General features: G+C 38.5%; 2 protein-coding genes across 3 annotated transcripts in view; both read left to right on the forward strand.

The window, feature by feature from the left end:
* Positions 1–17,919, forward strand: part of slc38a3a (solute carrier family 38 member 3a) — a 31,753-nt gene extending 13,834 nt beyond the window's left edge. For both annotated transcript variants that reach the window (XM_079483850.1, XM_079483851.1), the window contains 14 exons: positions 2–98; positions 205–320; positions 4,764–4,837; positions 5,552–5,644; positions 7,007–7,088; positions 9,140–9,222; positions 9,408–9,466; positions 10,332–10,493; positions 10,976–11,055; positions 11,359–11,459; positions 12,606–12,730; positions 13,352–13,496; positions 14,044–14,147; positions 14,524–17,919. In XM_079483850.1, coding sequence (XP_079339976.1) covers positions 2–98; positions 205–320; positions 4,764–4,837; positions 5,552–5,644; positions 7,007–7,088; positions 9,140–9,222; positions 9,408–9,466; positions 10,332–10,493; positions 10,976–11,055; positions 11,359–11,459; positions 12,606–12,730; positions 13,352–13,496; positions 14,044–14,147; positions 14,524–14,628 — 1,426 coding nt within the window. In that variant the 3' untranslated portion in view covers positions 14,629–17,919. The remainder of the gene's footprint in view (position 1; positions 99–204; positions 321–4,763; positions 4,838–5,551; positions 5,645–7,006; positions 7,089–9,139; positions 9,223–9,407; positions 9,467–10,331; positions 10,494–10,975; positions 11,056–11,358; positions 11,460–12,605; positions 12,731–13,351; positions 13,497–14,043; positions 14,148–14,523) is intronic.
* Positions 17,920–19,461: 1,542 nt separating this feature from the next.
* Positions 19,462–26,786, forward strand: part of gnai2a (guanine nucleotide binding protein (G protein), alpha inhibiting activity polypeptide 2a) — a 43,208-nt gene continuing 35,883 nt past the window's right edge. The window contains exon 1 of the mRNA XM_079483857.1: positions 19,462–20,227. Coding sequence (XP_079339983.1) covers positions 20,110–20,227 — 118 coding nt within the window. The 5' untranslated portion in view covers positions 19,462–20,109. The remainder of the gene's footprint in view (positions 20,228–26,786) is intronic.

Below are 26,786 nucleotides of genomic sequence, written 5' to 3' on the forward strand. Positions count from 1 at the left end.
GTACCGCCAGAACAGCACATAACGTGGATGCAAACCTGCCAGAAAGCTCGGAGTTCCTTTCCAATGCAGATGAAAAGAAAACTCCTCGCTTCACAGATGTAAGGAGAGCTTTTGATAAGACTCTATGACTCTTCAGGTGTCTCTGATTTTGGAAAACATCACATGAATGCATACACTAACCTCTCTGTTTTTCATCTTGCTCAGTTTGAGGGGAAGACGTCTTTCGGGATGTCCGTCTTCAATTTGGGAAACGCCATCATGGGAAGTGGAATTCTGGGATTGGCTTATGCCATGGCTAACACAGGCATTGTCCTCTTTGTGTAAGTTACTGTTGAACAGATAAATGTACGAATGAAAAACACGTACGTGCCCTCCAGCTAGATATGATGAAATGATCGAAATTTAGATTGTTATAAACCACTTTGCGTAGTTGATTAAAAAGTCAGTTTTGTATTTACAATGTAATCCTGTTCTGTGTGGGATATGAACACTACAAGATGCCTGTTAAACTAGTTTAATTACAGTGATTGATGATTGTGTGCACTTGTGTGACATGACCTTTAATACAGAACTCCTCCTTCATTTATTCTTGGTCATTCAGGCGTAATGGTGTATACTGGATCATGGCCGGTAATTATTAGATTCTTGTAGCCGTCACCATTGTGCATTTGTGCGACTTGATCCCATGCATGTTGCTCTGGGGGTAGTTAATGTGCTAAAAGGCATTAAAGGCATTTAGCTATTATTAAAGGTAAAATTAGAGACATGGACCTGAAACATTCTTTCACAATATGATACTTGTTGAGTGATAAATAATGCAGGGTGGGACTAGATTTTATGCCTCAGTTTTGATTGAATTGTTACATGTTACAGTTGTAACAAGTTTTGACCTTATTGGCTAATATTTTTAATAAATGAGCAGAACAAATCTTTTTTTTTGCATTTCTCAATGTTTTCGCTTTTCCACAACACAAATCTGTTACGAACTCATTACAGAACAAATCTAGAGAGTTATGATTATAAAGATTATGAAAATAAAGTTTCTTTTGTAAAACGTGCACTGATGGACTGGGCAGATTTTTTGGATTGTGTGAAGTTTGGCAGTGAAAGCTGATATTTAAGACTTTATAGCTCTGTTGGTAGATCAGCTACTCCCGCACATTCAGAAATGTGTTTTTATGTAATAAACATCTTGTTCTAGCTCAATAGCTAATCCTTTTGTGGTTTTCAACCTTTTTGACTCCAAGCCCCCCACTGTATTCAACAATATTTAAAAGCCTCCCTTCCGCTCACAAAATCACATCATTTCTACCCAATAAAATATTTGAAGAGTTTGGTTCCAAAACAAGATAACTCAGTTTTTAACCATTGTTTTTTATTATGTTATCATGTTTTTATTTAGTTTTATTGTGTTAATTATGTGTATTTTATGAGTTATTATGGCTAAAATCTAAACAAACCAACTGCAGTTTGATTGATATTGATTTTGTAGATTGATTTTGGAACCACACTCTTCATTTCAGAGCTTGATATTAACTGGAAACAAGTTTATTAAATATAAAAATGGACAAATAAAAAGAAATATCTTGGTTTTTAATTTTAAATTATTAGTCATCCTGAGGTCCCTTTGGAAGTGAGCCGGGGTCCCCTTGTGGGCCACGTCCCCCCTATTGAGAATCACTGCTTTGGTGTTTTCATGGGGTCATTTTCAAACTTTTCCCCTCTATCTTTTTTGTTTTTTCACACAATGCAAACTGCAAACGTTGTGGTTAGGGATGGAGCGTTAATGATGTTTACTGTATAATAAGTGAAAAACAGAAGATGTATATATACTGTATATGAAGAGTTTGGTTCCAAAACTCTTTATTTTATTTAAATACGTTTACAAAGAATACAGCTCACTTACATATTAAAAACGCGATAACGTAATAATAAACTTGAAACTGAGTTATCTCATTTTGGAACCAAACTCTTCCTATATACTGTATATCATCATGGATCAACTTGCGTGTATAAATACTGGACGTATATAAAATATTTTAAATCGAATCTATTAAAACGAGCCAATGATTCATCAAGTCACTAGCATCTGAAGGCAAGCACAATGAATCTGGGTTAAATCCTGCTCTCTTTGTCGGTGGGCCTGCTGTAATAATCCGTTAAAAACGAAGCCTTTATTAGAAAAGTCAGATGGCCGGAGAGATTGTTTCCATCTGACATTCAGTGGAGCTGAGCGGGCCGTACCAGAAAACTCACTGCACACGAGAGCTCTGCATTTATCTCATTCACGTTTTATTGCTTTGGTTAACAAAGAGTCTTGTAATGGTGGTGTTATAGTGCCTGCTACTTAACCTGCTACTTAACATTGACTCTTTGCTGTTTGCTGGGTTTGCATGCTTTGTGAAAATCAGTCTGGAATTTTTATGTGGCATGAGCGGTATCCTGAGGATTTTTCTCTTTCTTAGGGCTTTAGATTTTGAGCTGTTTGGTATGACTGGGGATCTCAAAATGATTTGGAACAATTGGACATTCTGTGTACTGAATTAGACAGCGTGTGGTACCTGTCTGATCTGAGATCAGTATTTCTAGTGTCTCTAGGCAAGGCATATATCAAACCTGGACATTGTTTAATATTGATGCCGAAATTCCTTTTAATATTTTGTGATGGTTTTTTAAAGCTGTTTGTGAATCATATATTATACATAACAATGTTAAGCATGATTGTTGTTTAATACATAGAGTAAAAACAAGGAAAGACAAAGAAAGGAGACACATAGATCGAGATAGATTGGGGATTGAGGGCATTGATGTTGGCAAAGTATGAGCTGTAGGGTGACTTCCAGCCTGATTTTGGTGATCTTGGCTGTCATTACCCAAAGGCGAAAATGGACCCACAAAACAGCTCTGCACTACATACCCCTTGAAATACATCAACAAAATAAAAACTTGGACCACAATACAGTGTGTGGAGCTTATTTCAGTGATGACCCATGAGATAGAAATCTCACAAAGAGATTGCTTCATTTTGCGCTGTTTATTTTCTATGATATTAATCCATTCTGAGATTAAGTCAAACAACAAATCTTGAATTTTTTCTCCTGTGGTGTACTGGGAAAAGTGGTTGATAAAGGAATTTATTGTGTTAAGATGTATGTTGTTTATGTTCCTTATAAGTCCTTATGTCCCTGTTTGTTTATAGTAATTGTACTTTAGAGACAGTGGAGGCAAGGATTTTATGGAAATAAAAACATTTGAATATTACTTCTTGAATAAATGCTCTTTCTCCACTCAGATAATCTTTAGTGGTCTCATTGATACAGCAGTGTTTGAGTGTAAATGAACATTGAGCTTACAAAGAGCGTTAGTCATCTACTTTCTTCTCCATTTACCGAAGACATATTTTTCATTAATTGAAGAACAGACGAAGCCACTTGAATTAAAGGTCTGAAATAAATGGAGAAACACGACCAGATGCTCCAGCATTAACTGTATGACACACTACGGACAGTATCAATGTATTCCTACCAGATGTGATTAACCGGATTTCCCAAAAAACAGACTATAAAAAATGAAATAAAATTGAATTAAGAGGTGGCGATTTTGTATGATTTTGTATGATGTGAATTGTACAAAAACGTTTGATTATTAAAAAATGAAAACCCTTTAATCCTAATATCAGTGCATGCAGATTGTACTAAAATGTATGAGATCAACAAATTTACACATATTACCCACCTTCTACAATAGTTGCAAATTGCCATGAGATTGTGTTGGATGTGACCCAAGTTTCAAAACAGACAGGTCATTTGTCTTGGCACACTGAAAATGAAAATGTCATGTGACATGATGCCGCCAATCAGAACAGAGCTGATGTTTAGTACAGTTATGACATCCCTAATGAATAGTTTACTCAAATAGGACAATTCTCTTACTATTAACTCATGATTATACACGATTATTTATTTTACATAATTTACTTCCAAAGAAATGGGATCCAAAATGGCAAAACTCCACAATGCACATCCAGCCATCATTAAAGTTATCCAAAAGACTCTTCTTGGTTAATAAATGCTTTCCGAAGCGAAGCAATACAAAGAAAATTATCTTTTGAGTTTATTTAATGATCGAGAGCTCCTGTGAGTCAGCATTGCACCCGTCGACTTTTGCTCCTGCACGACCGCGTGATTCGAAGAAAAAAAAGCAGGAGAAAAGAAAAAGTGTGAAAGTTGAATCTAAATGCTTGGCTGACTGCTTCTACATCGGTAGAAATGCCAAGACATTCTGAGACTGGAAAACGGGCTGAAACGGGCCGTTTGAAGGGAGGGAGAGGAAGAGATTTTGAGTCAGTAGAGCATGTTTTGGTTTCTCAGCTGGAGCTGTTTGTTCAGATGTTGGCAGCTGGAGGGTGTCGTTGTATTTATGGGCCGTGTTAGACTTGTGATGACGTTGTCTGGTACTTTTCCACCGTTGTACCCTTTTCATTTTTTTATCAATATATTAATACATTGATTTGTAATACCAACTCATCAGCAATTCACAACCTGTGGAGGTGGATACAATTAGGCCTAGTTTTTCTCACGTTTATGCCATCCCACATGTGAATGACTTTCTTTTCAAAGTTAACCACAAATAAATACACAAAGGTCTCCCAACCTTTATCCACTTTAAGGACTCTTTAGAGTAAATATAAAATATGTTCGCCTTTGGGCTTGACTTTGTTTCAGATGTGACCTTTTGTCTCAATTGCGTTTTGTGTCTCTCAGAATTCTTCTCACCGCTGTAGCTGGTCTGTCTTCATACTCCATTCACCTGCTTCTAAAGTCCTCAGGGGTTGTGGGTAAGTATTGCATTACACGGCTACGTGTCTCTCGTAATATCGTTTATTTTATGTCTGGAGAACGGCATCATGGGTAATATGAAGTGTTTAGATGTAGCCGGGAACGGACGTAACGCGTCTCTCTCACGGCTCTGTGACCATCTGCTTCGCTCCTGTGTGAGACATTTTAATTGGCCAGAATATTTCTGGTGTGCATTGGGCTAAAAATAGCCAAGCATCCGCTGTGCTTGATCAATTGGGCTGTCATCCTCTGTGCTTTGTCATCTATAAGCCCACGGTTGCCATAAACGTAAGTTTGTTACCTTGACAGATTGTCAGACCTCACACGCCGTGCACTACATGATATATTTAAGCAATAAATATACAAAGCAGAGCAATAACTGAATATAGCCATGAATGAAGAGTGTTGTCGGATCGGATGAGCAGTAGATTGCCTTATAGCATTGCCTCGAGTATTATAGACTGTGGTTGACCAATCAGCATCTAGAGATCTGTTTTGTGGTATTTAATAATAGACTGATATTACATTTACTTAATATCAAGTACATATAAATGGCTGGTAAATAATAACTCATACTGTGGGTACAATTTTAATGAATTTAACATTAAAGAAAGAATGTTAAATCAAAGCATTTTCCATTGAACTTCAGACCCCTGCAGGAGATCTTCCCCTGAATTCTGTTAAATTAAGTGTTTTTGTGTCTTTGTTATCAGGCATTAGAGCTTATGAACAGCTGGGCTACAGAGCCTTTGGCACACCAGGCAAGATGGCGGCTGGCATCGCAATCACCTTGCAGAATATTGGAGGTGAGACGCTGCCCAACACACTAGCATCTCAGGAGACACAGTGTATTGTATTGTGACCCTCTGAAGGACGCTACACAAACACACACACACAGCCCTGCAAAGGGCCTAAAAATTTATTGATGTCATTCATTTCTTACTAACACCCTAGGTCATTGCTCTTATTTGTTTTTATTCCTTATTTTAAATGAACATTTTAACTCCCCTTGTACAAGACCTCCCTCCCCATCCTTCCTTTATAAGGTAAGGGACTATAGGCTATTTTCAAGAGACTAATGTCATAATCTCAAAATCAGTCGGATATGAATAAGTCATATAAATAGCCCATCAAAATCGGTCTATATTTTTTGGTTTAGATAAAATGTATTAAAACACATTCAGTCACAGGTTGTCTAAGGAAGTTTATTTATTTTGCACATTTCATACACAAAGGTAATTTAAAGTGCTTTAAAAAAGCATCTCTAGAAATATTATGTGTCTTTGTGAGAAGTTTTGTGTGTCGTTGTCTTAACAAGGTCTCCCTAAAAGAAGAGACGGTGAAGTCTCAAGGCGATCTTTATCCTGGTTGAATAAATAAATAAATAATAATAATGAAAAATCACAAGATACTTAAAGGTGCAATGTGGATCAATTGATAGAAATGCAACATAATATACATAACTACGTCTTCAGTGATGTATTAAGACCTTACGAAATGAAGCGTTGTGTTTTATTACCTGAAAATGAGCTATTTATTATCTTCTTACACTGCGGGTCCCCTTATGGAATTCGCCATGTTGTTTCTACCGTAGCCCTAAACGGACAAACTGCTCCACATAGCGTGTCTCGTAAATACGTGAAATGAAACCGTGACGGCATCTTAGTCCTGTGTCAGCCACCGTAGTGCTGCGAAAAGGAGTGGGAAGGGTTTCGAGTTTTCAACCTCACTGCTAGATGCCGCTAGATTTCATACACTAGACCTTTAAGTATGTAAAATAACAACTAAATTAAATTGAAATAAAAGTGCAAACAAAAGTATAAAGCTAAGGGAGATGGAATAGAAAGCTGTGGAGATCTGCAGTTAAGATGACTTTGACAATGGAAAAATAACCCTCAAATGCTGAAATTTGACATTGCGTGACATTATGTTGGTTTTTATTATTGTTTTTTTTTTGAGTTTTGTCTGAAAAAGATCCTGTGCCGTCTGGCGATTGTTGTTCATAGAGGTTAAATATAAAAGGGGTTCTTCTTTACTGTGACATTCACTGGTGGGATAATAACCACAATCCCCTGAATGTACCCTGGATTAGTGGGTGTTTACTGTTTATATTTGTGTGTGTGTTTGTTGAATCTCACAGCTCTCCTCTCTTTTTTTTCATCTCAAAGCAATGTCCAGCTACTTGTACATAGTGAAGTACGAGTTTCCACTGGTGATCCAGGCTTTTCTCAAGACAGACAATATATCAGGGTGAGTGAATCGGTCTTGGATGGTCCTGAAACCAAATATTGTGTTGTGCTGGTTTTAAACACAAATGCATGTCTCCACTGTTTATTGGCCGGGTTAGGACATGAGATGAATGTCATCTGTTTTTGCCAAATATCAAGACCCCATCTACTGTAATGGGTTGAAGGGGAAAATATTTTTTTTTGATTATCATATTATGCTTCCAGTTGTTTCTATAGCGATTGGTGTGTGTGCGTACTTTAGAGCTACAGAAGTGTGATAGATCGACTAGATTTGGCGAGAGCAGCTATGTTTGTGAAGGTCAGATATTTCCTGACTATAACAGTCGGTTCCCCGACCTGAGAAGTTTGTGTGTATGTGTGTGTGAACGTCACCTGTGACGCAAGCAGACTGCAGATGCGATGACTGGAGCTCAGCCTGACAGCAGGCTTGTGCATACACACGCTGGAGGACGCCTCAAAGACTCCACGGAAACGACCTTTGGCTGCCTCATTTGAATTCCTCACCTCTCCGGGTGAGCAAGGAGAATCACGACGCGGTAATCAGCGGTGATTCAGCTCAGTTTTAGCAGACACTTGTGCAGCCGTCCCGTCCTCAGAATCGGCACGAATGTGACGGTCTGTGTGAAAGAAGTACAGCAGGGTTCAATAAAGAACCTGATCTAAGATGAATCCGAACGTGATGACAGTTTATTCAAAGACATCTAGAGGGTGCTCATTATATTCATGAGGTAAAGAATTATGCATCTTATAAAGCATGATGGAGGACATAATTGAATCGGAAAGTATGGTGCCGTGAAAATATACAAACACTGCAATATATTGAATGTATTGCAAATAACTAAAAGTCATACAAATGAGTTTTGGAAGACTACGTCAATTACGTAAATCAAAACGCTTTTTGTGACCTTGACTTGCCGTAACACCCGTTTCCATGGTGACAGCAAATTCTCTGATTGGCTTTGTGGGTCTTTATCGGGAATTGATCACAATTTTGCACAATTGAAATAAGAATCTAACTGCATTATGGCTTTTAGGGATGCAGTTTTAATTCTGAAACGGTACAGTTGCGCTTTATCGGCGCTCCGTATTGTTGACTTCCTGTCGTGGAATTGGCCAGTATCGTGATCTTTGCACTATATTTCAAGTCACTTTGGTAAGCATTAAATGTGTTCATTCATTTTGTGCCCAGACAGGCCTTCATCTTGACTGGACAGTAAGAACTGTCGAAAGGAATTAATTCACAGTATGTTATTGTGTGTGTTCAGGCAAGTGTTGACATGCGCTGTTGACATGCGACTTGGTGACTCACTGCTCACGTGAAACCAATGTGCCAGAGAAAAAACATTTCACACACATTCACACACTCATGGATCTTCACACAACCAGTCCAATACTATCACCTCCTGTGACCTGTTGAGATAACTTTGCTCTCAGTGCAGCAGGTACCATTCACATCATTGAGGTCACAGTGTTTTCAGTTTATTAAATGGACACACCATTCAAGATCTTTGGCTGGATAGAGTTTCTTCGTTGTCTCATCAAGCAGATCGCTCAGTGTTGGTCTTTGGGGGATTCTTTAAGGGCTGCCATGTTTTTGGTCTTAATAGGGGGCAGAAAAACAGGCTTAGCAGCTTTAGGAAAGAAAGAGAGGATATATTCTTTAGTAGAGGTTCCTAACAGTCATTAAACCAGATCCATGGCCTGGACATGAGGGTCTGGATCTGAATGACCTCAATGGTGACCTCAGCTTCTTAAAGGGACAGTTCATTCAAAAATCACAATTCTTTCATCATTTACTCATCCTCATTTCATTCAAAACTGAGTTGAATTAGTCTGCAAAACACAAAATACGTTTTTTTTAATGAATCTTGGTAACCAAACAACATTGGCTCCCATTGTAATACATTTCTCAAAATATCTTAGTTTTCACAGAATGAACAAAGTCATACACGTTTTTTAAAAGGTGAATGTCAGAATGTTTATTTTTGGGTGAAATATCCAATAAAGGGCTTGTTAATTTATGTCTTTTTGCTTTTTTGAACTATTTCACAGGGCGTGGTATTTAAATGGCAATTACCTGGTTGTCATTGTATCCTGCAGCATCATCCTGCCATTGACTCTTATGAAACAGCTCGGTGAGTCCCAAACCTCTGATTCCTAACTCTGAACACACGGCTTGCTCTTCTGCATCTGAGGCGATAATTATAGCCTTATATTTATTGCACAAATGTTATGTCAGTGTAACAGTTTTTTTCTTATTGATGTAAGAGTCAAATCAGACTCCTCTTGCAAGTTTATTCACTGCATCTGTGTGTTTCAGGATACCTTGGCTACACCAGCGGTTTCTCTCTCAGTTGCATGGTGTTCTTTTTGATTGCGGTACGTTCATCGTCCTAGTTAATTCTGTATGGTTCTGCTGGCATATGCTGTTTGTTTAGCAGTGCTGTGCTTTTTTCTAATTTCTCTCTGAATAATGTGCTCTGAAGAGTGTGACAGTTTTTATCTCACTTTTTAATTTGCACTGAATAAATCGAGTATCCTGACGCTTTCCACCAGCAGGCTGAATGTGTGTATTCCTGTTAGAGTGGGCTTGTGTTTGGTGCTTCTCACTGACCTAGTTTTAGAAAGGCTTTTTTATCTGAGCACACAGCTTCAGCCTCTCTGTCCCTACGCAAGTGTGCTATAGCTTCACGCTGAATTGGTGAAACCGTCTGTTCTTTGGTCAATATCTACCCTTTAAAGATAACACTACTCCTCTCTTGTCTTTTGCTCTGTTCTTCTCTTACCTTTTTTCTTTTTATTTATTTTTGCATCTGATGTGACACTCACTGATAAATAACATTCAATGTAACTTAATTTCATGAGGATTTAAAATTTGTATGATCTTTTAACATAAAAGCACTTGATATAATGTAGAAAGATTGCATTTTAGAAACAAGAAGTTCTCAAAATACATAATGGCCAAAAGTGATGTCTATTAAATATGTTTTAAAAAACATTGTATTCTTGTATAGTTCTACTTTTTGGAATATTTTTTTCCCTTTTTATTATTGTTTTTATTTATATATAAACCTGTGAGAAAGCAGAGCAGAAATCAAAGTCTTACAGGCACAGCAGCAAAAACTGCTCCATTTAATTTTAAGGTTCAGAGATACAAAATAACTATAGTTTGGTAAAAAAATGGAAATCATTGTGAGGTTAAAGCAGAATATATAACGTTCAATTCCTTTATCTCTCCCATCAGGTGATCTATAAAAAGTTCCAGTTGCCTTGTCCTTTCGTTGACTATTCCCATAATAAAACTGTGGTGAGCTTTAACACAAGTATGGCTGACCCCGGAGGAGTGCTCATGACCCCTGAAGATGACCCTGCGTGCACCCCACGCATGTTTAACCTCAACTCACAGGTGTGTCGTCATACTTTGGCCAGGATCTCAATAACCTAGAATAAAGGGGTGACTTTAAGTATTTTTAAGATTTTGAGCCGTTTCAAATGGCACTGCAGTTCTTGATAAATAGTTGCATGATTCACATAAATCTGGGTTTGATTTTCCATGCGTTCAGATAACATTTCTCAAAGGGGTGAAAATCTGGAAAGTTCATGTTTACGTAATGCTAAAGCACAAGATAGTTTCAAGGTGTTATTTATTGCCAGCAGGCTGGGTAAGATATCGGATAGAACTGGTATTTCACATAAAGAAATGTGCACGACTGGCATTTCTAATGAGCCCAGTACCCGTCTTAGACACGACTTAACCACGGCTACAGTTAGCCCTCTATAATGTTCTACAGTGTTTAATGGCCTTTAAAATGTGAGGTTTGGGGTTACGCTTGACCCTGCGGTATCCGCGTTAACAAGACATGATCTGGTCTATGTGTTTTCAATCAGACGGCCTACACGGTTCCCATCCTGGCTTTCGCATTCGTGTGCCACCCCGAGGTGCTGCCAATTTACACGGAGCTGCGCAAGTAGGTGGCAAGTTCTTTCAGCCAGTCTGTAACCAAAGATGAGTCATTTTGTGCATATGGATGTCATTATGCTGTGCACAGCTACCCATCTGCTTCACTGTCCAAAGAACTGTGTGGTTGAACCAGCCAAGAGCATATCAATGACACGCTCAAACATTAAAGCTGAAAAATGAGTGTTATATATAAAATAATTACAATAGATTTTGCAGAAGCGTTTATATGTGTGGAGTGTTAACTGACATTCCTAAAGCGTGTGTGATGATATACAGATCCTTGTCGTGACATTTTATTTCTTGATTTTAGCCCCACCAAGGCAAAGATGCAACACGTGTCCAACATCTCCATCGGGGTCATGTACGTCATGTACTTGCTGGCTGCTCTGTTTGGATATCTGACCTTCATTGGTGAGACTTTAATCCATCATACCATCATTACATACCTTCCTTTCTCTCTTGCATGTATTTTCCCCACCAAAAATATTCCCTCAAACCGCACCAATCTAAATTCAGATATTGCACCAATACGGTTGCAGCATTTAGGACAACCTTACGTCTGTATGTATAGAAATAAATATTAAACCCGTCAGTAACAGATTGGAGGAGGTCATTCTTGAAATGGTATAAATGTGTAGCTTTAAGATGTTCACCTTCTAAATAATTCACACTTCCATTCAGCAGGTAAATCGAATGCATAAAATCATATTGAGACCTCAGCTTTCAGCATATGCCTTATGATGTGATCATATGAATGTAAGGGTCATTTTGGAGTAGTGCTTTAAGATGTTGATTGCGTTGATTTAAGGGGTACTTGAGGTCATATGTGGATAATACAGAGCATCAAACAGCACAGATAAGCAGTGCAGCACAAGGTCATTTAGCCATTCGGGAAAATTCTCTGCCTCTGACGTTGTGACTCAGCTGAGATCGAGAGAGGATTTTGTTTTGTTTAGCTGGAAATGGATTTGAGACCTGTCCGATAAAGATTGATGTGCGAGTAGTTTTTCAGATATATATGTCATAGGAAAGAGGCATGCAGATACATAGGTATAGAAAAAGTGGTCGAAATTCTTAGATTTTCACCTGCTAAATAATTCACACTCCCATTCAGCAGGTAAATCGAATGCATAAAATCATATCGAGACCTCAGCTTTCAGCATATGCCTGATGATGTGATCATATGAATGTACGGGTCATTTCGGAGTAGTGCTATCACTCCCTCTAGTGGCCATTGTGTATTAATGAAAATTATTACCACGGTGGTCTGAGAATTTTTATTTAAAGGCGAGTTGTCCGATTTCTCTTAAGTCGCTGTTGATGTTTAAATCACCAAAACAAACCCACCCACTCTTTCGTTTTATCAGCGCTCTGCTCGACTAATGTCCGTCCTGTGGACTGTGCACCTTACTGCTGATTGGCTACAAGTGTAATTCGGTAATCGGACACCCCGCCTTTAATGAGAAAAGACATAAATAAAGTGCTGTATAATTTTATAATTTCTTTTCGAGTGTACTCTTAATAAAGAAATATAAAGGATTATATTTGTGTTTCTAGATAAAGTAGAGGCTGAGCTGTTGCACACCTACAGTCGCATCGACCCGTATGACACACTCATCCTTTGTGTCCGTGTGGCTGTACTGACCGCCGTCACACTCACTGTACCCATCGTGCTGTTTCCTGTAAGTTACACCCAAAAACATGTTGTGCTTTACTATCGTGGTGGCTACTTTCCATTGACTTATTGTTATTATGCTGATCTTGTTAGGTTTATCCCCTTAACCTAACACAAACATTTCTGTATATATTTGATTCTTTAAGACTTTTTGAGTATTTATTAGTAACTTCTTCTATGTTGTAATGTTTCCACAATGTAGGAAAAAACTAATCCCACACAAACAAACTTTTTTTCAAAGGTCCATTGTGTAATTGGAGGATCTATTGAAGGAACTGCAATATAAAATACATAAATATGTCTTCAGAGGTGAATAAAGACCTTACATTACCAAGCGTGGGGCTAAAATTTTGCAACCTCACCACAAGATGTCGCTAAAATATCCACATTGCTCCTTTAAAACTAACATTTAAGGCAACTACACCCTAGATGGAATATTTGTGTATGAATCAGCTGCTTTAATTGTAAGTGCACAGAACAAGAAGACTAAACCAAACCATTGTCACAGATGTAAGCCAATCGTTTTCTTAGATTAAAAAATGTTTGTTCTTGAATTTTTATATTGCAGTGTTTAATAACACATTTCTAGTGGCTGTCTGACTTTAATGCTTTTGTTTTTTTCTCTTAGGTAAGGAGAGCGATCCAGCAGTTGTTCTTCCCAAATAAAACCTTCTGGTGGCCACGTCACATCGCTATAGCCGTCACCCTCCTCACCGTCATCAACTTACTGGTCATCTTTGCCCCAAACATACTGGGCATCTTTGGGATCATCGGTGGGTTTGTTGCTCTTGATTGATGTTATTCTAGATTCTTGGTAGTGACTGTCTGATTCATTTCTCCTTCAATTGAGTTTCATTAGTGTGCAAAAGGGCCCAGCAGTACAGTATAGTGTCCTTATGTGTCACCATAGCAACCTCACAGGTCTCTTTTATCTTCACATGTATTAATGTCTCAGACTGTAATAATGTAGCTACAGCGCCGAACATAAATCTACCCCAGCAGCATTATTAATCATTTGTGGAATGTGTATATAATTATCCAATAAGTCCTACGTTATAATTCTAATCTTACAGCACTAAATGTTTCTCTACTTTGTGTGAGTTTTGCAGACCTCCCTCAGAGAAGAATGTGCACTATTGTTCTCCTTTAAAGGCCTAGAGCACACTATGACGGCCACCTGTGATTTCTCATTGACTTTGTTATGTGAATAGACTTAACTCCATCTTAAATGAAAAACAGTAGATTTACTAACTTGATTTTAATGGAATATGAAAGTCTAGACTTACAGTAAGTAAGTGTCATGTGTGTATTTTACCGCAGGTGCCACATCCGCACCGTGTCTCATCTTTATATTCCCGGCTGTGTTCTACATCCGCATTGTGCCTGAGGAAGAGGAACCACTGCGCTCTTTGCCCAAAATCCTAGTAAGTGCCTATGGCCTACGGTGAGATCTAGTTTCTTACCTGTTCCTGGAATGCTGACGGATTGAAATGAAGATTCCCGAAAAGGAATCATGTAAAGAACTTTGGCAATCCGTTGGGTGAATTGTTGTGACCAAAAACCGAGTAAACTAGTTACACTTGTGTTACAGCAAACTGCGGCAATCTCGGCTAAAAGTGGAAAGTTTTCGAAGAAAGAGGTTCACAACTGAACATGTTATTTTAGTATTTGTGATTGAATAGACTGAGCTCATCCATATTGTCAGTGTGTATTGCAGATGTAAAAACTTTTATAATTTTTTAGCAATCACGTGTAAGCCATACACTATTCAATTATTTTCTCTCTCTCTTTCATTTACAGGCTGCTTGCTTCGCCATCTTAGGAGTCTTATTTATGATAATGAGCCTAAGCTTCATCATCTTTGATTGGACGTCAGGGAACAGCAAAGGAAGCAGCGGCCATTAGACCACGCCCTCTTTTGGTTTATGCTTGTATTTTTTTACAGTATATATTTTGTTAATGTGGGTCAGTAGTTAGTGATGATGCATAATCTCTCAGTAATCTCTTGTTGCCTCACCAGTATGATTGGTGTTTTAGACAGTTTTCCAGTTTCTCAACCTCAGTCAAGGCGTTTTTTGTTAACTGCATGTGCTGTAAATGGGCTTTTAAATCTGGGAGCCACCCCATCTCAGGTCGGCATTAATTCTATTCAGAAGCCATCCGTTTTAAAAAGGAGTATTTGAGGTATTGAAACACACAGCATTTAGCATTAAACAAGCTTGACACTTAAGAGCTAATAGATTCAATGTTAGTGCCTGAAAGTTAAAGCCCACGATGGCTAACCCTCAAGACGTGCCATGGTAACAGCACATGCAGTATGCGGACCACAGCGTTTGCTCACAAAAGGGATTTTGCATTCTAACCAAACAGACTCAGCAGCTGGCCCAACCTCCCATCTGCAATAGTTTCATGCCAGTTAATATCATAACATTTGACCTCTGGCCACACTCACGAGAGAATAGAAACACAGTGAGTGCTCCGAAGATTGGTGGTTATCTACACTCTTAATTGTAACGTCGTCATATCATGTCATCATATCTCGTCTTAGATATAGCAATACTCTGTGCAATAGCTGGCTGTGGGAAATCTGACACGCGAGGCTGTTGAGAGACGGTTGCCGCGGCAACGCGTGACTTCATCCCGAATACAGACCCGATTGGCTACAGTCTATTACACAATTTCTGAGTTATGCAAAGTAGATTTAGTACAACAGATAAACTGTACAGGTGTCACGTTTTTATATGGATTTATAAAGTTGATCCTTTCTACAATATTAAGAGAAACATATGAACAGATATATAGGCATAAATATACAAGATATATGTACACTTTATAATGAGCATTCCGTTTTATCCGGTATCTATCCTGTCCCTTTACAGTGTTCAGCTGAAGTGCCATCTTTTAAAAATTAAGATAGAAAAATGCACAGTTTCATCATGGAAGATAAAAGGAACATTCTGCACATGTGTTATGAATGCTGCTGGCTGCGATGGGAAAGCACAGATTGGAAAGCACCGATCAGTTTATCGTGATCCAGTTTTTGTCCTGCTGACAGACTGATTTTAAAACATACATAACAAAGATAACCAAAAAAACACAAATATTCACAGGGTCCTCTCCTCGACTGGAGAAACAAATGTGACTCGTTGGTGCACATAAATGTATTAGTTACAAGGCACAAAACCATCTTGGCACAAACTTAATAGTAAGTTATACTATAGATAGGGTTGAGAATGAGGCATTTCACTTAAGTTGGTTTGGTAATGACTGATACACTGTAGCACTTTCAATTGAAGCACAACTTCCTCTCAGCTCCTAGTGACCAACATATGACACAATCATAGATTGATATATTCTATAGACAGTTATACGAACAAAGCCTATGTATTACTAACTGTAAATTGTTTGAGGAAAAAATACTTAGTAACGTGTGGATGTCTAACATGGTACATGACTATATTCATCTTCGTAATTGAACCTCATCCTAAATACTATAAATGAAGCACTTACTGGCCCATAATGATATTAGTGGTGTTTTAGTGTGTGTATGTGTGTGAATGTGTGTTATTCTTCTCGCTTATTGAGATCGAATACTTCAGTCAGTGAATGTACTGTAATGGACTATAAGATGTTTAAATGAGATGTGCTTTTAAATCGTGGTACTTTTTTATTTCGTTTGTACATTTAATTCATGTTTAATGGATAGACCAGCCACACACATAAATAAATGATCATATCTGTGAAGCAGTATCAGCGTTATTACATATCTGGATGTATTTCTTCAGTGTTTTTAAATGTCCCCGGTGCTGCATCATGGGCCTGTCAGACAGAAAAGGCTCCGTTATATATTTAAGATGCTTTTGAAGATATGTTGGGCATCCGAAAAGAGACGTTCCGTTTCTCGTTCAGCCATCATTTTCATCCTTGTGGCGATTTGGATATATAGAAACGACTAATGATTTGCTAATCGCATATGTGTTTGAATACTGAAGTGCTCTATCGAAATGACTCGTGGAGCTCCTTTTTTCTTTTTAAGAAAATGTTATGTGTATTGCGGTGATGATATTATACAGTGGAGTAATTTCTCACACATTACTGTGGTTTTTAAAGTACAAAAGTGTTGCATCATCTCAACAGTGTGTGTGTTCATGTGTGTTCACCTGCCTGAGATATATACGTGGTTGTCAAAGAACTGCAAAAAGGATTCTCGCCTCTCTAAGTATGTCTGTAGCTCTTAACATTTCCTGATTTGTTCGGGTCTGAACGTGACTCAGAAAGTTGAATTTCATCCAAAAAATAATCAAATACATTTTGCATGTAGAAAATGAAGCCTGTTGTAGGCTCAATCGTAGGGATCCCCCATTCATAATATGATGATAAATACTAAAATCATTCATTTGAAGTACAATTTAAACAAATGATTGCTTTCCTGCATCTCTACGTTGTGTTTTAAAGAGAAAATGAGCTCAAGTGGATGCACCAGACATCCCCTAAAGGAAATGTTTTGACGATGAAGGTAGTTTAACCCTTGAGATCTTATTAACCTACAAATTTCTCATTGCCATCTAATACCACTTAATAGCAATATTGACTCTTCATAAACACTGCTCCGTCTTAAAAGTATAGTGACATTAGGAGTGGTCCGAACAAGCAATCCCCTCCAGTGCTGTGCTTCCATCTCTGTTATTTCAGTAGCACGGTTTGTTTTTAGTTTCTGATCTGACCACCGTAGCATTTTTTAAATCACCTGTGGATCGTACCATTATTAGGTCACCAAGTCTGCAAATATCACAAGGTGGCAGAAGGGGGAAGATTTTGTACTCATCCATTTACCAGCTGTGTGCTTGTGTCCGTCAGCGTAACGTTTCCCTTGTGATGTTATGAAAATGTGATCTGTTTGTAATAGTTAATATGAATTCATTACTGACATGACGGCATTTATATATGATGTACATAAATGTAAACCCTTTATATTGTAAGCACATCTATTAGTTTGTATATTGTAAATAGCCAGATGATGTTATAGTCTGATGATTAAAACGTAATAATTTTTAAAAAGCCAGTTTATGTCTTTATTTTCGTTGTTCTCAGTATTGAATACATTGCTGGCAGTTAATGTACTGTAAACAATGTTCAATTAAAAATGAATAAATAATATTCTTGGGCTTTTTGATTTTGTCTTTGAAAGCTTTATCTCAAGCCAACTTGAGTCACGTGAGTTTATTTCTGATTGTTTAGACAGTTGTGAGGGTTCACCTAAAAATACTTGTATTCTGTCATCATTTACTCACACTCAAGTCACTCAAAACCAGCATTACTTACTCCTGTGGAACAAAAAGAAGATATTTTGAGAAATGCGTCTATGGTTTTGAGTTCAAGTTAAGCCAATGTTGTTCGGTTACCAATGTTGTTCAATATATCTGGTTTTGTGTTCAGTATGGAATGACATGAAGGTGAGTAAATGATGAAAGAAGTTTCATTTTTGTGTGAACTATCCTTTCAAATACGGAATAAAGGACAATAAAGGATTAAAATCTCTCGTCATTTGCTCACCCTCTTGTCATTTAAAACCTTTGACTTATTTTTTCCTTCTGCAGAACACAACTGAAGATATTTTGAAGAAAGTTGGTAACCGAACAGCACTGGTCCCCATTCACTTTTATTGTATGGACACAAAATCAGTGCAAATGAATGGGGGCCACTTAACAACATTCTTCAAAATATCTTCTTTTGTGTTCTGCGGAAGAAAGTCATGCAGGTTTGAAATGACAAGAAGAGCGTGAATAAATGATGACAGAATATTTTATTTATTTTACTTTAGCAGCACATATCTTTACTCACTCGTATCTGTTTCCCTCCTTGCTAACATTCTGCTAATATGTAAAACTGTTTATGTAAAAACAGAGGATTGTCTTAAAGCAGCAGTTGCCGGAAACTATTCACATAAATAACGCGCTGCACTGAAAACACAGTTTGTATTGTGTACACTATAACCTATCAAACCTGAAAGACATGTTTGAATTGAAAGTTTAATATACGAAACTTCTGACTAATAGAAATTCTTAATTTTATTAATCACAAACTATATTATAATTGAGAGAAATAAGTAGAAATCAAGACTAATTACAGAACCTTTTGATTTTTGTCTGCTTTGCTTAAAATAATAAAAAAGCTTTCCTGTAGCTCGGTCGTAAGAGCACAACGCAAGGTTGTGGGTTCCCACCCAGGGGATTGCAGATACATATGTAAAATGTACAGGATAATGCTATGTAAGTCGCTTTGGATAAAAGCGTCTGCCACATACATAAATGTAAAATGTTTATATGTAGCTACTCTGTGTAAGGAATGGAATCAGCATTACACAGGTGGTTGATACATTCAATCTTTTATGTTCCATTTAAAGGAAAAAACAAGTAAGATCTTCCAAATATAGGTTCTGCAAATGACGTAAAGTTCATATGTTTTCCTTTCAAAGGTAATGTGTTATTTTGGACACACGGGGGCGGTATTAAAACATAGAAACAGCACTGGCTCTCACCATTCTTTTTGCCCCATCTAAACTGTCGTTGTTCTGTCTGTCTAATCGGACTTCCTGTCTGTATGTCTGTCTGTCTAACTTCATGATTATATGGCTGTTTGATAGAGCAATTTAGTTTTTCGAGCTTTTTTAACATCTTACTCCAAACCGACAATGACCTGTAAACTACATTTCCCATGAGTACCCGCGGTGGGCGTATCAGAGAGGGAGTGCCGATGCGCGACGAAGACCAACAGTTACTAAATTGTCGATGCTGTGCGGCAGAGAGCAACTTCTCACGGCGGATCGGGGTGTGGTTGGTTTGGAAAACACTGAAATAAGTCAGAGACCGCTCGGCATTAGCTGCCTAGCGGTGCACATTCTGAGCCATCGGCGATTTCATTTACTGGACTAAAGGACGAATGCAAGGGACGAAAAGGGATTTGGGTATTTTCCCGTCGCTTGCTTTTTATACCTGGACACGAGGGGCTGGTCTTAACTTTTTCGGTCAAACTTTTTCGGATTAGTGTTTTATCGAGTCCCCCCCGCATCCGCGTGATGTTAAACTCTAAAGTCTGGGTCGTACTTTGTTTCTCTCGGGAGCCTTAAACACCTTTAGCTTGCCAGTTTATTGCAGGTTTTCCGACATTAATCATTTTTCCAACCCTCGCCGAAGGTTATTTGGACGTATTTAAAGACATTTCCCCTATTGATTTGCGACATCAAAGCCAATAGAGGAAGTTCTCCGAGGCCGTTAGTCACGGAAGACTGACAAAAATCTCCACACGCTTCTTAAGGTTTATACCTTATTATTTTTCTCCTGTAGCTATAATCATTAATCTGTAGCCCTGAAGCGCGCGTTGGGAACCATGGGCTGTACCGTGAGCCATGAAGATAAAGCCGCGGCCGAGCGATCCAAGATGATTGACAGGAATCTGCGCGAGGACGGAGAGAAAGCCGCCAAAGAAGTGAAGCTGCTGCTGCTGGGTGAGTGACGGATAACGGTCGCCGATTTACCGTTGAGTTTTAAGCCAAATACGATTAAGTGTTTCTCGTAAGTGTTTGTTAAACACGTCTATTTCGTTTACACGTTTTCTGACGAAAAGAGTGAAGTTTGAGACAACCCTTCAGGGTTACGTGTCCGTGTTTTCCTCCTGTCAGGTGTGAGAAAGTATCCGTGAAATGATTGTAGGATACTGCACTTCGACATCTACTATGAGGCAAGTGCATACTTGAATGAAGTGCCAAGAAAAATAAACAAACTTAAACTTAATTATAATGCGAGTCTACATAATAGAATGGGAAGTCCATGCAATAGCAAACCCTGTTTTTTACTAGAGTAAAAGTGACGTTACTCGTGTCACTGCAGTGGCCATAGTTGAACTATTATGTTTACAGCATCATTTTAAAATAAATACAATTGTTTCACGAGTAGGTGCAATTCATGATCTTCAGAATTGTAGAAATGTAGGTATTTATGTTCATAAATCTCATATAATCAATCAAGTGTGTTCATCTTTGACTGTCAGTGTATGTACAAATCCTTGTAAGTCAAAGAGAAACGCAGCTTCTTGTTTGTGGAATTCACTTTTAAAGTTATGTTAGTGTGACTTTGGGGGGGTTGAGGGGATGTTTTGACAGTAGTGCCTGTGACCACTCAACATCCCATGTGGTGCGGGACAGCCACACACACACACACACATGCGCGCTCACACACACACACATGCGCGCTCACACACACACATGCGCGCTCACACACACACATGCGCGCTCACACACACACATGCGCGCTCACACACACACATGCGCGCTCACACACACACACATGCGCGCTCACACACACACACATGCGCGCTCACACACACACATGCGCGCTCACACACACACATGCGCGCTCACACACACACATGCGCGCTCACACACACACATGCGCGCTCACACATGCGCTCGCACTCAGCATGTACTTTGCCCTGTTCTGAACTGTGTTTTGACAGAAATGCAGGAATTTTGTCAGGGGAATGTTTTCGGAAGGCTCACAGTCCAAACAGAAGCAAGAAGCATCCACCCTGCGCCAAAAAACGTGTTGAAAGTAATATTTTTGGCAGGTTTTATGTATTGTAGCCTTGGAGAAAGCTTTATACACGGTGCTAAAGCATTTCTTTGTTTACGTGTGAGTAACTTGCAGCTTTGATGTAACATTGAGTTGTTTCTTTTAATCGAGCCTTTCTATTACCCTTGTTTTGGGTGATTTTTGTTTCCTCTCTCAGATTTTATATGCCAAACCAAACCTGTTAGTCATCATTTATAATGTTGTCTGTCCCTCACCAGCAACATGGATTTCAAGCGTTCTCTGTAAATAGTGAGTCGATGTCTTATGTTGAGGGACTTATTCAAGTTAACGGTACAGTGAGCATTAGGAGTAATGATCCCATGTAAGCTAGTCGCTGTCACTTACTACGTTTAATTGTAGGCCTGAAAATTGTATTGGGTGTACTTTAATAGCAAAGACGGAGTTTAAACACTAGACTAGGGATTTGAGTCACAGGTTTAAAATGACGCACAGCCACATGCATTACTTTGGAAGTGGCATTTCTGGTCGCAAGTGTACTATGTCCTTGAAGACAGAATTGAATGGAATTGCACAGCTTTTTCCGTGACAGTCGGATCAGTTACGTTTTTCCAAAATCCTAAAGCCACATTAACTTGACACGAATGGAACCTGGTTAGATGTCACTCTCTGCCTTCAAACACCAAGAAAAGATGTCACTAATGTGGTAAATCTTGCATGGAGTGATGCATACCGTATCGCTGATTTGAATCATGAAAACCAAGTGTAAAAACTAAGTCCATATTATGGCCATGAATGTGCGTGGGTCCCTGAACCCAGTGTGTAAAATTTAATGAGTCCATCAGATTAGAAAAGTCCTTGGGAAAAGGCTTGTTTGGGCAACAGATGTGGATATTAAAATCCCCCAATAGAAGGGTTTTGTCAAACTTTGTTGTAAAATCTCCCAGAAAGTCAGAAAACTCATCAAAAAAAGCACCGTTTGGCTGTGGAGGCCTGTATATAATCACAAGCGTTACAGGGTCAGTAGCCACTTAAAACCAAAACATTTCAAGCTCAAAACTGTTGAATGCTTTCGGTAGAATAATTCGACCTTGAAAGAGTTCTGTAAAAACTGTCTCTATGCCCCCACTGCGACCAGATATCCGCGGGGAGTTAAAAAAGGAGCAATTCAGGGGGGCAAGTTTATTAAACAGGGCTAAGATCACTTGTCTCTTAATCACGTTTCGGTAAAAAGAAAATCCATGTTTTTGTGATTTAAAACTGCATTTCCAATCTCTAACAGAGATTTACGATCATAGATCAATTTATCGACACCGTCCCAGGTTGAGACTAAAACAATATTAAGCAGTGACCATAACACTAAGAGCAGTAGACGGCGTGCCAAACACATCGGCGCCATCTTGCCATTGAACTGTTTAGAAGGCATGGTTTGGTTGAGGGACTTGACTTCTATTTTTAGATTTAGCAGATGTAGGAAAAGTTGTATTTCCACGCTTCCAGAACTCTTTAGTTAAGTCCTTTGTGGAAGTTTGAAGCTTTTTGAGTCTATATGAAGATTTTTGGTAGTTGTAAGATGGTCTAGATGTTTTCTTTTTCCCCATCAGGTTCTGAGAAATTTTTCATTTTAGTCAGCCGAGCTGACTTCCAGCACACTATTACTGTACTATGTGCTATTTTCCTTTAATTTAAAATCATAACATTTATTTGCTTTCTTCTGTATTCAGGCTTATATGGTTTTTCTTTTTGCATTTTCGCTCCTTGTCCCTTCCAGATCATTACTCTTGAGCAGTAGCTTTCTGAATGGGCAAGTCTGAACAACCTCAAGTCTGAATATCTGAGGATCTTTTCTTTCTGCATGCTGATTTTATGTGATTTCCTTTTGTTCTTAGCGGGTATATCCACAAGCAGTCATCTTAAAATGAGAATATGTTCAATTACATAATCGTTTCCCTTTCATATCTAAAGAATCTCTGCTCTATATACCAGAATCTTCCTGGATCTTGGGTAATTTCATAGTCAAGTATACGCCTATCATGCTTCTGAGCACATTTGACAGGAATGACAAAACCTGTTTAAGTGATTCTGGATAAAACCGCGCTTTTGCCTCTGTGCCTCAGCCATTGGGCTTAATAGCGGTGATAGTGATGAGTAGAGGGAGAATAATACACAAACACGCAGCCTGCGTGCAGTTTTTTACACTGCTACTGTACTGACAAATAAATGCAGGTGGGCATTTGGCAAATAGCCTTAAAACAAACAAACAAACAAACGAAAAACCCATTAAGCCCTTTTGGGCAGGAGAGATGACTGAAGCAGTGTTACTCTTCCCTGTCATCATGGTTTTAATGGTCCTTCACCACATGGAAATCACGCTTTGCATTTGCATGCTTTATTTACCATCTGTGTTGGTCGGGTAGTGGAAAAAGCCGACCGGTTTGTTTAAGATTCCGCTATAAACCTATCACTGGTCTGGAGGCAAGTTATGTGCTACTGCCTCAGATTTTTATGTATTATATACACATGTGTATAAATACACTCAGAGTCGGGGTGATTTATTATGTTAGTAATAGTTGGTGTGTAAGTTATAATAAAGGTTTGAAGGGCTTCACTGTATGATTACAGGGTGAGGTAATATCAGGTTGTGTGTGTGGACGTGGGCTTGTGTATACGGTATGTGTATGTGATCTCGGAGTGCTACCGACAAGACTTCGTCTGTTTCTGACAGCATATAGTTATGGTTAAAGGAGTGACCCAGCCTTGCTTTTTCACTTATTGTTATGAAGTGGAACTCGGGATGTAGCCAGGGGCTTTGTTTTAAATGGATATGTACATTTATTTTACACGGTCAGGAGCATTTGGTGTCAGACATTAAACCCTTCTTATAGCAGATCTTTGATCACCGTCAGATAGCTCTTATTGCAAGAGACCTAATCCTTACTGATGTCCATTTAAGATACTATTAAATTTTTTTATTGCATGATAGTGCCTGTTTTAGCAGTTTCCAGAGCTGATGAAATCAGTTTTTAATGTCAGAGGGATCAGATCGATCACCACGTGCTCAACTATTACCTTCAAGCAAGGTCAAAATCCTCAATGAATCCCCTTGCTGACGTATGTGTTCATACTGTACTTTCTTTGATTATGAGAAACACAGGTTTGCATTCACATTATTATCTTTATTCCGATCGTTTGGTAACAATCTTTATGTAACTTCAAAAAAGAACCCGAGCACTGTTGAACTTATTCACCGTTAACTGTGGGGCAGTGAAGTGTACTATTTACCTAGAAAGTCTTCTGAGTTCCTAGAAGTGCTATGTTGAAGAGGTCATGGGTTTTGTTTGATAAATTCCATAAACAGTAAAGACAGGTGTAGTTTTTACCTTAGTTTTTTTACCTACTGGATATCTATGTAGACTTGTGAAAAGCAATTTCCTGTGTCACTCTGAGGATATTTCAATTAAGGAGGTGTTCCTCTTTTTTTGGCATCTATGATGGGCAGTAAGCCATACAAATAAAGAGATTTTGCGTGCCATAAATTTAAATGATGTATTTACACATTATTAAATGTGTGAAAGCACAGGGATTAACAGATTTCTCCTGGCAAATCGTTTAAATGCTAATATAATTTTGTATAGAAAGGTATAGTTAACCCTCCCGAAAAACTGAACTCTCTCTGGATTTACTTACCTTTGTGGTGATCTCAATCCCTATGGCTTTTCTGTAGAACACAATGGGATATAATTAGCAGATTGTCCTCATCATTTAACTAAGAAACAGATTGTATTTAATGAACAAATGACATGAGGGCGAGTAAATGATGACAGAGTTTGTATTTGTGAACTATTAAATGACTTAATGTTGTGTGGCTGGTGCTTGGTCAGCTTTTATGGCTTTTTGTTGCAGATCTACTGGGGGATAGATGTTGATCAAACCCATCGTGTGTTTTGACAGTGTGTTCAGATTGTATTAACAGACAAACCCTAAACAGAGACACATGCTTTCCATATTGATGAAAGAAAACAATGACATTATAGATAACTTTTTCTACAGACTGCCAGTCCCTTGAAAAGCCTCATGGGGTTTTCCTTCTGGCCTGTTCTATTTTCTTTAGAACTGATATGATTATATTCTTCAAACTTGGTACTCATTATGTTGCCATATAGGGTTTGAGAGTTGAACACAGCCCCTTGTAAGATAACATCTAGCTCAATTATACACCCAGCCCAGAGTTCTGATTTAAGCCTGCTCACCTCCATGTGGTAACACGACGCTCTGCCACACTTCTGTAAGACCAATAAAACATTGACATAAATGTGTTAAGCCATCTTTCCGTTTGATGGCGTGTGGGAGGGACAAGATGACGATGATATTGTGCAGGAATATAGATATTTTACATGCTATTGAATGCAGGAAGCGAGCTGGAACATGTAGTATATCCTTTAAACATGTAAGCTGCACATACAACCAGAGGTTGCACAAGACTTTTTCATCTGCTCCACTGAGCCGTCTCATTTTGCCTGCGAGGAGAGATAGCGAGAGCGAGAACTCTTTGTGTTTACTTCAGAATTACCCATAAGGATCAGCGACGTGCAGCTATTGTAAACTGTTGACTGGGAAAGGACATGGCTATGTGGATTCCTTGCCAGAGGTTGCTGAAATGCACTGACCAGAAGTTCATAACCTCCGTTACGTCACCAGGGAGGTCAAAGGTCATCTTTAGCTGACCCTTACACATTAGAATTTTAATATGCAAGCTTCCTTTAGGCTAAAAGTGGATAAGTTACGATGTTTTAAGGGGAGGTGAGGTAAATATTGATAGCTAAAGTAAAGATGATCTTTATAGAAACATTGAAAGGGTTGATTGTAGATTTGTAAAGCTGGAGGTTATGTAATGTTCCAGAACATCAATTAAAAATCAATCAAGTAATTTATTTACATCTGTTATATACGTCACACAATAATCCCTTTAGAAGTAATATATTACCAGAGATTTTTTTTATCAAGTAGATTTTGATCTCTCATCACTAAAGTGCTCATTTAATGTCTGATTTTAGAAAATATAAATTTTTTTAGAAATCGTAACAATACAGGCTTGAGGCTTGTCACAGTTTGAAATTACTCACTGATTTCTCTCTGTTGGTTCATTAATCGGGTCTGTCTCCTACACAGCTAGGCAGTTAGTAAAACAGTGAGATGATGCAGCACTGGCAGGTCTTTGTTCTCAAGTCTGTGGGGCATGTAGTGAAGGTGCCAGCTTCTTGGTAGGAGAAAGATCCGTCTGCTCTGTCTCCGGGGTGCATCCTGCAGGGAGTGAAAATGAAGAACCCTAGAACTCCCATTTTCTTTACAGCCTTTTGGTCTCACTCGCCCACTATTCCCTGCACTTGTGTTTACAGAGCTACGCATAAGAACAAGCCGTTCATTAGGGAAAACATGTACGGCGGAGTCTTCAATGAACACTTGACGAGTGTTGTGTCG

Source organism: Barbatula barbatula (assembly GCF_947034865.1).
Source record: "Barbatula barbatula genome assembly, chromosome: 20".
In the NCBI taxonomy this organism is placed as follows: Eukaryota; Metazoa; Chordata; class Actinopteri; order Cypriniformes; family Nemacheilidae; genus Barbatula; species Barbatula barbatula.